Source organism: Phaethon lepturus, unplaced genomic scaffold (assembly GCF_000687285.1).
Source record: "Phaethon lepturus isolate BGI_N335 unplaced genomic scaffold, ASM68728v1 Scaffold9081, whole genome shotgun sequence".
Lineage (NCBI taxonomy): Eukaryota > Metazoa > Chordata > Aves > Phaethontiformes > Phaethontidae > Phaethon > Phaethon lepturus.
This window is the reverse complement of record NW_010519804.1, coordinates 1-11,220: the sequence shown is the minus strand read 5'-3', so window position 1 is coordinate 11,220 and position 11,220 is coordinate 1. Positions and strand designations below refer to the sequence as shown.

General features: G+C 43.5%; 1 protein-coding gene across 1 annotated transcript; it reads left to right on the top strand.

Moving 5' to 3' along the window:
• Positions 1–6,171: 6,171 nt before the first annotated feature.
• LOC104628536 (A-kinase anchor protein 13-like) lies at positions 6,172–6,489 on the top strand (the record flags this gene model as incomplete). Its single annotated transcript, XM_010297161.1, has 1 exon — positions 6,172–6,489. A coding segment is annotated over one exon (318 nt), but the record flags the coding sequence as incomplete, so codon positions are not given.
• Positions 6,490–11,220: the final 4,731 nt, after the last annotated feature.

Below are 11,220 nucleotides of genomic sequence, written 5' to 3'. Positions count from 1 at the left end.
TGGGGAGAGCTTTCTTGCAGGAGAAAGCTCACAAAACGCGGTTGTGCGGGAGCTGAAGTACTTGTGCGGCGTGTCTGGCGCATGGTTGCGTGCCGTCACGGTGACGGCTGCATTAGCGGGTACAAATTTTGCTTCGCATTTAAAGCGCGGTGTGTAGTATCTGGGAAACGCAGAGGAGCTCACTGGAGGAAAACAGGGAGAGACAGTCCAGTACTGTAAGTCCAGGGCTGCAGCAGCTCCTAGTCAGGCAAGTGAAGGGTAAGAGGTACCCGGTCTGTCAGCCGAGTCACTGAAACAGTAAGGTAATTTTGTGAGATACAATTGCCTCTGTGTGTGCTGTTTCAAGGCATTGTAGCCCTCCGAGCCTTTGCTCTGTAATACCTACTTTGCTTTTTTCTCAATGGTTGATCTCAAAAGGTACAGGATTCTTGTATGGATTTCAGAGGGCAGGAGGAGCAAAATTGGAGGAGGAAAAAGGGCCTGAGAGACTGTCTGTCTGCTGATTGCCAGCAGTTCCTACGGGGCTGAAACACTCCCATTTACTGCAAATAGCCTTGACCCGCTGGCAGCTTTCTGTCCGTGCTTAAGCTAAGGTGGAGAAGCAAGTTCAGTCTTTAACTTTTGCTAAATTCCATAGTTTTTAGGGTTTTTGTTTTTTTGGCTTTTTCCTTCTTACTTTCTTCCTGCTAGTTAAAAGGATAGACTAAAATTAATTTCAATTAGCTTGGAAATATCTTCATTTCAAACTTTTATTTTACTGTGAAATCCTTTACTTATGTTCATACTTTATTCTCTTCTGCCACAGACTATGTTTTCCCCTAGGAAACAACTTTTCATAGAAAAAGCTGTATTTCATGAATTACAAGCTTTGTAATGGTAGACCAAAAGGGTAAACAAGTTGCATAACAAATGACCGCTTGGCAATACCAGTTGTGGATTTGAAAATACTCTTAATTATGAAACAAAAAAACTCCTAAAATAGAATAAAACAGTGTAGCCAAGAAGACTTTTTGCAGTCCATCCTCTTTGGTGTACTTAATTGCTTTAGGCAGTATAATTAAAAGGAAATGATGCCAGTTATAGATGACATCAGTCACAGGAAAAAGTGATTGAATCTGTATTGAAATTATTTATGATGTAATGTGTGGGGTCTTACACTTCTATAGATATTTAGGGCATCTGCAGTATAAAGGGCCTTAAAAATCTTTCTACACTCTCCATATTAATAGCTGAGGGTTTCAAAGGTAAAACAAAGGCTCCTGTCTACTGGTACCGTGCCTATGGCTTCCTGTGTTGCAGAATTGAATACACTGTGTAAATCACACATATGCACTTCAAATATGGCCTTTGATTTTCAGAACCAGAATTTGAGATTTCTGAAGCAGAAAAGAACCCCTTTTCGGATGGCCACAGGAGAAGCCGTGATTTCCCTGTGCACGAATCACCAGATGGCAACATCTCTTGGGTGCAGATCCAAGATACTCCATGAGATCCACCACATTTGTTGCTTGGCTTTCCCGTCCTGCTTAAATCTATTTGTAAGACCTCTTTCAGCCCAGCTCCACCATGGTAACTCAGAGGATGCAATTAGCACCAGAGTCTTTAGTCACCTACTAGGCAAACCCAAACATGTGCTTCCAGCAGGGCTTTAAATAGCTGCCCAGGCTGGGGGCCCATTGTTTGATAGCTCAAATGCGAACTCTGAAAATAGGAGGCTTGGGCAGGATTTCCACTTTTAGAGGAGTAGGAAATGAAATCATGTTTTGGTAAAGCTCTGTTTAGGGGTGTTTTGTCTCCATATGTCTTGTTTAATGAGAAAAAGTCCAAAGAGTTCTGCTGCCGCCCTTTTAACCACACCCAGGGTCAAAGGCACAGGTACAGATGAGATGGACAGGTCTAAGGCCATACATTATCTTGCCTGCTAATTGCTTACAGCTCAGAAATCTCCACCTTTTCTTCTTCTCATTGGTTTGCATCGTTGTTGTGTAAAGAGGAGGCAGTGCTGTCATAGGAATGCGCCTCATCTCTTCAGACACAAGGACAGAGAGACCAGAACCCTGTGTTCTTCATTTTTTGCTCTTATGTATTGCCCAAAGCAAGTTTCAGTAAGTGGCCCAGTAAAGAACTCTTTAGTAGACTTGTCTCACTTTAAATCATTTTTACAGCGTGGTTTTACGTGAAGATGAAGAATTCACTTTATTGCAACAGAAGTCGTCACTGCGCCCATCTCTACATAGACTGAAAGAGTTTTTCAATTTTGGTGTTTTCCCTGCAATATGTTGGCACTTCTCAAAACAGCTCCAAGTAGTGAATTGTTTCCAAGTTTAAATTTAAAGTAACTGAGGAGCAGAAGGAGAAATGGGGTAAAATGCAGTGCAGGAAGAATTAAGGGATGGGTTATTTGACTTTTATCACAGTTAGGCCAGCATAAATGATCCAATTTCATACTGTGGCAAAAAAAAAAAAAAGTATGAAGAAGAGCAGCCTGGCTACACACATGAATTTATTCTGTGCAGTCTGAGCCATCAGCAAGGCAGAAACACTGTTGTGTTTGTCAGAAACTGGAACGGGAATGCTACTGGATAATACCAATGTGGGGATGTTCAATATGTCATCATTTGCTTTTCATTGTGATTTTGGCCAAAGGACCTGATTTCTGGAGAAGGCTGAAGGTGTTCAGGAGGGGTGCTGGGCTGAACCTGATGGCATTGTAAGGCATGGAGATTTCTCTTCCCTTCTGTGGGTGCGCTCATGTGCGTGATTTATTCAGTTACACGTGTGTTCAGCCTACCAAAATGCAAACCTTTATAAATAGCCTATAAATAGGCTCATCACTCTTCCTGACACAGTCAGGGTTTTTTTTCTGCTTTTTAATGAGTCAGGAGGTTTTTTTGTTCCACTTCTAGGGAAGGTGTCTGAGGGAGTTAGACCAGTCGATAGTCAAATGCCCTGATGCTTGCAGAGCACATGACTTGGTGCTTAACTCATGTTAGGAGAAAGCCTAGCTGTCTGCCAGCCGGAGCAGAAAAGAGATCATCAAGAGTCTGTTCTGGCATTGCCCAGAGCTCTTTGTGATCTTGAGCAAGTTACTTGACCTCATAAAACCAGATTTGGGCTGCTTTTACAGATGATAACCTCTTATCTCATGAGAGTTCCAGAAACCTTGGCTCACTTTTGCTAATGCTCTGGGAAAAAGAGCTGTTGAAGAAGTTCAGATACCAGTCTAGGCCAAGGAAGCACCAGTCGTTGATGTGGAGAGCAGCATTGCCCCACCAATGGTTCCTTCAGAAGGTTCATGTATTGGGGACACGTTTGCTTACGTCGCTCAAAGCAGAGGGGCAGAGACCTCTTGAGCAATCTTTGTAGTACTGGCCAAGCTTGTTACTTACTGGCTCCTCGTTCATTTGAACTGTTTGCCAAAAGTCAGAACCTGTCTCAGATTCTTACCCCCTGAGTCTGACATCTTCTCAGACGTAGGGAAGGAGAACATCAAAGCGTTGTGAGCGGTTGCCTTTTCGAAGAACATTCCCTAGGGTTTAGCAGGATGATTGTTTGATCCTGTTAGATGAAAACGGATCATCAGCCCTGTCACCTCCCTTTCAAGGCTGTATTGGATATCTGGGGGATTTTCAAGAGAACCATCCATGGCTGCAGATCAGGACATGGCCTGTTTGTCACCTCCCTTGCATTGCATTGAACAGTCCTGTAGCTTTGCTTAATTTTGAAGCTGATGTTTCACAAAGGCTCATCCAAGGGAACTTTGTGTACATCCATGATGTACCAGTTTAAAGAGACCATGTGTCTTGCCTGAGGTTTCTCTCGTTGTCATGATGGAGGAGCTTTTGCTGTCCCGCAGAAGAGTTATTTGGCTTCCTGTCAAGGAAATGACTATCCCAAAGTGTTTCTCTGTAGCTGCTCACGGGCTTCTGCTTTCTATCCTGAAAGTCCACTGGATTTCTGGCAGAGTAGCTATGGTCTAGGTTATTTTGCAGGTGGAATTCTTATGGGAATAGACAGAAAATAGTTTGGGGGGGCGGAAGTTTAGCTTTTCTCATGCTGTTAAGGAGTCTTTTATTACAAATGTTTTTTAACTCTGCATTCTAGTGAACTTCTCCTTTGCATGAGGGAGAGCCAAGTTTGCAGCACTTGAGTCAGCTCCCGTAGGGTAGCCCAGCATTCTCAGCAGGCTGCACGCAACTTGGGTTTTAAACAAAATTAGTAAGTCTTACCATCTCCTTACTCTGATGTCCTTAAGAAGATGAACAAAGCAAGAAGGTGGAGGGATATACACTTCTGAACTGCATTAAAGGCGAGTTCCCCCAAAGTTGTACCGTCTTCCTGCTTCTCCCTTGAATATTTGAGGCTCCTGCTGTGAAGACGGGTGGAGTTTGTGAATGGGTTTCAGCCGGGCTGCTGAGATCCCTCCTGCTGCCCGCGCTGTTGACTGGTCATATATTAGAATGCACGTGCAATATTTCCAGGAACAGTAGAAGCAGGCCTTCCTACCCTTATCGTTTTTTATAACATCAATACTAGTAAATCTAGTCCTTCAGCTTTCACATCATCCTCTTGCTAATAGATGCCTGGTGGTGGATGGAAAGAAATTTTCTCACTTTTCAGCTTCAGAGCCTCACGGTTGTATGAAGCTGTTGCAGTGACATCCATGTGTGTTTTTGTCCTCCCCTTCTACAGCTGGCTTTGATATCTTTCCAGCTGCATTTGCTCCCCTTAGGAAGCCGTGCAGCCTCGTCTCTGACAAGTTTTTGGTGCTACCCATGGTGTCCTAATAGCAGTTTTGACCTTTCAATTAACTTCAGGATCGCCTCTTTCAGCAGACAAAACCTGTATACATGCCAAAAGCCTCAGAAGAGATTTGGAAGGTTGGCTGAAAGACCATGAAGATTAGGGACATATTTTTCCTTTTGTCAGGGAAATCAACAGCAAAGGGCCCCGACACTAGAAGGAAACTTTCCCACTGACCACAAATAGGGGCTTAAATTGAATTTTCAAGCCTTTAAAAATAAATCGTCATTTTGTATTTAATTAAGCAGGGTTTCATGAATGTAGTAGTATGCTGAGGTCATGGGCAAAAAGAGGCTTTTCCAGTAATTAGTGCAGGGTCCATGCTGTTCTGGCAAAAACAGCCATGACGTCAGTCCAAGACTGGAACAAGAAGCTGTGCTGCACGGTGAACTTGAAACACAAACCTTATTAGTAAAGGGGTATGTCTGACAATTACAAGTGCTGGCTGTGTTGGACATATAGTATATTTTTCCTTTCAAAATTGCAAACAGGTGTTTGTGGGTTTTGGTTTTGTGCGGGGTTTTTGGGTTTGGTTCCCCCCCCGCCCTCCCTGTTTGGGGCTTTTTGTTTGTTGGTGTTTTTGTTTTTAGTTTCTGAGTCAATGAAATTGCTGCTATGCCAGGGCATCCTTTCTCTTGCTTCTCTTGCCTTAAACAAACAAACCCGAAAGTTACCAAACTTCCATCCTTTTTGTTTTGTAAATATGGAAAGTGGCCATTTCCATGTTTTGATTTAGCAGAAGCAGCTTAGTTTTAGTTCTGTCATGTGAACCCAAATGCAACAGCGAGCCTGAGATGGGAGAGCACGCACAGGGCATGCCTCGGCAGGTCACGCTCCCGTAGCCACTGCCGCTTTTTAGGTCTTTGTTTAAGGTGTTTTATGTACAAGCCAAGTGTTGTGACAGCATTTGGGGTATGTAGTTTTGCAGCACTCAGGTTCTGGTTTCTGGTGACTTACTGGAGTCCTGTGGAGCTGGAAAAGAGAAGTTTGACTGTATAGTCTAGCTGTTTGGACTGTAATTTCCATTGGTACGTTAGCAAAATCTTCACTTGAATTACTTGCCGCTCTTGAGTTCATTTGTCACTGATCAAAAATAGCCTGGTCAGATAAGGGTGGGTTATATTTCTTGGTTTATATTGTGACAGAGAAGAGTTACACATCTTTTCCTTTTAAGGTCTATAAGAAATACTTACCTCTGATACATATAAATTCCCAAGATATTGACGGTCGCAATTCTAAATTAGACACTAACTTGTTCTTACCTAATTTCATGTAAAGACTATGTGTGTCAAAGGAGTTGCTCAGTTGCGTTTCTTCAGTGCATGCAATTGTTCTTGTTTTACCATTTCCCTTGGTTTTATTTCGCAGGCCATGACTGCTGTGAGACAGTGAAGGTGGCACTTTGTGCCTCTAGAGAAGGTCATCCTGTTCTGGTTGTGGCAGAAGAGAGTTTCCAGTTTGTCCAGGATGAAGCCTACGATGCTGCACAGTTTCTGGCCACCTGTGCCGGCAACCAGCAGGCGCTGAATTTCACCCGATTCTTGGACCGGTCGAGACCACCTGCCGCTGACGTGGACTTTTTGGATGAGAAAGTGGCTTTGGCATTTCGACACCTGAAACTGCCGGCAGAATGGAACGTGCTGGGAGCGGACCAGTCCCTGACCGGTGAGGACCTCTGGGGCACGTGTGAGATTTGTGGGTGGGGAGAGGTGAAAAGCCTGGAGAAAGGGTTCTCTGCTTTGGGAACCCTCAACGCATCTTTCAAAACACGTGTCAGTCTCTCTGCTTAGAAGTGGGACGTGATGTGCACCAGCATGTCCCTCCTACGCCTGCGTCCTATGCTTTGCATTTCAGACATGTTAAAATATATAAGGCACTGATGTTTTCTCTGTGTCTTCTCTTATGAAGTAGCACAAGCTGTTGTAAATGGTCAGTGTTGTAAAACACACCCTGAAGGGGTATTTTTGGTGTGTGCTTTTGCAGTGGTATGTGTATCAGCCTCACATTTCCGAGATTCCTTGAAAGAAACCTGTGTGTAGAAAGTCTGATGCTCCTGGGAATATTATCTTTGTGCTACAAAATTGGCACTTTTGGTAAATGTTGATTTTACAGCACATACGCAAAATGACTGTAACGTGTAAAATACATCTAATTTTTCTTGGAGAAGTTGGGGGTCTGTCCCTGTGTCGCATCCCTGGTGGTTCAGCGGCTGGGCAAACACAGGCGTTCCCCAAAATAAGCCTGGACAATTTTGCAAATAAAAGAGGGTGAAGATGGGAAAGCCTGACCCTTAACCACAGCAGCGAGGGCTACTGAGGGCTTGTAGTAAACCCCAAGGCTGGCCCAAAGTCTCTGGCGACTACTGAAGCAGAAGTGCCGAGGTGTTCGGGATGCTGTGGCATATCCATGTCCTTGGAGCTCTGCTGCTTTTTTTTGTCACAGGGAAGCTTAAGGAAACATCTTGAGGGACTGGGGGGCTAGTTCCAGTGTGTACAGATTCTTACTGTAAATTTTCAGGTATTTTGGCAAATAGTTTGATGTAAGGAATGTGGCAACGAGGCATCCGTTATCTTTTATAGGATGCAATGGCATAAACCCTTGCAGAGGAATGGGATGTGGCTTGCTTGGCGCAGCAGGCTCAGTTCTGTTCGCCACAACAGGGTTTTCTGCAGGAGTTTTTCTTGCTTTATTTCTCCTTGACTTGCTGACTGCTTTTTTAAACGTGAATCCACAGGCAGGCAATTGAAGCAGTGTTAGCAGGCATTAAAAGATTTGATCATATTTAATGATTTATGATTAGAAATTCAGATGCTGCCAGATGTTGACAAGGAGATGAACACTTGGTATTTTTTTCCCTCTGTGTGTAAGACACTGTTTTTTTATGCATTTTTTAAAAATTGTGATAATGCAGACATTTCTGGTTTAAGTGATAAAAATACGAAGTAGTCTGCAGTTAACGAAAACTTTGATTGAAGCTCTGAATTGTTGCTGATTTTCCAGGAGGGCTGAGATCCGGTTTCTCTTTTTGACTTTGATTATTCCTTGGAAAATCAGCGCTTAAGGAAATTGGGCCATAAGATTTACACTGATTTGCTCAGCATAGCCTTGTGTGGCTGGAAGTCATGATCGTGTGGGGCTCTGAATGCTAATGGACCTGCAGAGCATCCATTGCATCCACGGTGAGGAGGGGGAGTTCTGTAGTGCTGAGCTCTGTAATGCTGAGTGTTTTGGCATCTTGTGGGGAGGTTTTTGTAGACAAAAGTGTAAGTGAATAAATATAATGGCACTAAATGCAACCTTCAGCCAAGAATATTGGTGCTATAAAATATGTTCCCTTGCAGTGGGTCCTTTCATAAGTAACGGAAAAAAGACAATTTATTGATGTCTTGGTCTGTCTTTCGTCTTCTGATCACCTTTTTTGCTAGAGGCAGATTTATCTGGTAACTTTTTTGCAGTGAGATAAGTATACATAGGGAATTTGTGGGAATTTTTGTGATTGTGATGGGAAAGATTTGCATGCGTAAGCACCCTTCTGGTCACGAAACTCTCTTTTGCTAGAGCGAGATGGAAGAGATGTCCCTGATTTATGATGGAGCACGGGATTAGAAAAACCTCTGTGGTAAAACATAGCACCCTATACTGGTGCTTATGGGTTAATTTGTGTGTGTGAGCAAGAAAAGCACAGCAAAGGTTGAAACTGTGGGAGCATTTGAACAATTAGGCGTATTCTGGCCAGTGCCCCTCTAATGGGACACCCCGTCCTGCGCTGTGTCACTACCTATGAACAGCTATTCCGATTCGTATTTCACATTTTGCTAAATGTCAGCACCAGATACTTCAAATAACCTTCTCAAAGGAGAAAATACTGTAGAAATGAGAACAAAAGAAAATGTCAGATCCCTTCTTGAAAGATTTTTAGTGCTGCCTGTAAGCTGGCATGTCTCTGTGGCCTCTTGTGGGATGGAAACAAAACGCTGCTGTTTAGCAAAACCTCTGAACACAGGAGCGAGCCGGGAGCCTCAGCCAGCTCGCCGAGTGCCGAGCTTGATGGCGAACTGCTGTTCAGAGATGGCCGTTGCTGTCAAGCACGTTTAAAAGTTGATTTTCCTAAGGGCTGAAGTAGGAGTCGAGCTCAGTTAGGAAGTAATGGCCCTTCTGTGGGCAGAAGCTGGGTAGAAGATCCACCATCAAGCACAACTCTGCTGATTTTTGAGGAGGGGATGTCTCTGTGTGGAGGCTTCTCCTTGCTTTTGCCTGCACCCAACCCTGACCAGTCTTTGAGCAGAGGGTAGGGAGTTCGTTGCCGTCGCACACCCCAGAGGGCAGAGAAGCTGCTAAAAGTAACACCCAACTCCATCTGCTGAGGCCATTTAACGACTCTTTTGTGTCAGTAGTGTTGTGCAGTGCAAAGTGCGTGGTCAAGGTCCAAACGCCGAGGAGGTGGCACGTAACACCCCCTGTGCTCCTGGGTACCAGCAGGCTGGTGGTTGCATCATTAAAATGATCTTCAGCGGTTTGCATTCATCCATTGTTATTCCATATGTTATTGCAGCTTTCCCCCTGCCCCCCCTTTTCTAACACGTTAGTAAGTTTGACTTTTTAGTACGGAAAAGTGCAGGATTCCTGTGGACAAAGCTATGTGAGAATTGTCTACTTGCTTATGTTTTCATTACCAAACCAAGGTCTTCATTTTTAAGAGTTTGCCATTGCTCAAGATTAAAGGTATTGTACAGTCATATAGCCAAATTGTTAAGAGCATGTTCATTTCAGCTGCGGGTTAGAAATACCTCCAAGATTATTTAAAACTGCTGGAGGACATTTGCAAACGTTCCAGTGCCCTATATATATTTTTATTTATTTGTATGTAACCTACTTAAGTTGGCTGTTAACATTCAACATAGAAGTTTGTTCAGCTTCAGTAATCCTGGTAATCTTGATCTCTTTCACAGTCTTTACATTTATTCCTTCGTTATCTCTTTAGACAACATTTTCATTAAAACAAATTGAAAACAAAGTGAACATTTCTTCCTGAATTGTCATTAGTGCGTTTTCAAAACCCCACTATGTTCATTTGCAGTATTCTCATTTGCTTATTTTTCATTGGTCTGGAACAGCGAAAGATTTTATTGCATAAAAAGAAACTGTCCAAAGATTAAATGCATTGATTAATCCCCACAGTAATATTATTTTAAGGATGTGGTTGACTTGCTCAAATCAAATATTTATTAATTTATATTACTCTGGTAGGATGTGAAAGACTAAAGTTGTGATCACAAGTTCTTACTTCTTCACCCAAAATCCACTGAAAAAAAAGTGGATTTGTTTGGACCTCAGCAAGCTTTGAATGAACCCTTTGTGCCAAATTTAACACCAGACTATGTTTTTGTGGGATTGGGGCTTCGATGACGACCTTTTTGTTCAGCAGCCAGCGGCGTGGAGCATGGTACCCAGCTTGGTCTTACCACTGACAGTAATGCTCATGCGATGGAGAGCAGTGGTTGGACATCATGAATCCCTGATGGGAAAAGAGAGTTCAGAAAACAGAATCCTCCCTCTTAAACCATTTATCAGTGGTCTCGTCTCAGTTTTTGCTTCTTGCTTTTCTGTGGAAAGGTGATACTCTTGCACAAATTTCTTATTTCTAATTCTTTGCCCTTCTTATTTGATCCTGATTTGACTTTAATAAGGTATCTAGGGAACAATTTCTTTATGGAATATTTTCCCCCTTAATACATACATAAAAGCTATTCTCTCGAGCTTTTCCTCATGACAGCTGCTCTCAAAAGGTATACTTAGGTTTCAGGGTGTTTTGATCAGCATTATATTCCCGTAGAGAAGTAGCACAGTTGGCCAACACCTGTGGAGCTGACTGGAAAGCGGAGAAGGGACCTGTGGTGTTTTGGTTCTTTTTCCAGTAACAGTGGCCATGGTTTTGCTGTGTGGTTTGATGTTGTGCATCTGACGTCTAAGTTGCATTCCCGCTCTCCCATCTCTCTTATTTTTCTCCTTCTTCTGAACCCACCTGCTGGGCAGGACACTTGAGGTGCAGCCACCTACTTGCTATTTGTAGAAGACCTCAGGGGACAAGTCTTAGCTTTTAATCCTTAGATTAGAGAAAAGGACCCCAGAAAGACTTGCATTAAGTATCTGTTTACCCACAGATACAAAATATTTTACAGACGTCCCCGGTAATGGGACTTCGGGAGAGTAAAGTGTCTTCCGGACCCCAACTGGTGCCACGCTAGCAGAGCTGGGGGTAGGAGCACCAAGGTTTCCTGGCTTTGGAGGTCCTTGGGCTCCATCCTCCCTTGCTGCGGCAGGCAGGAGGTACTCAGCCGTTTGGTTAGATGAACCGGAGAGCAAAAGCAAGCCCGGCACGTGCCGAGGCCGAAGGAGACGGAGGAGGCGGCAGCGCCG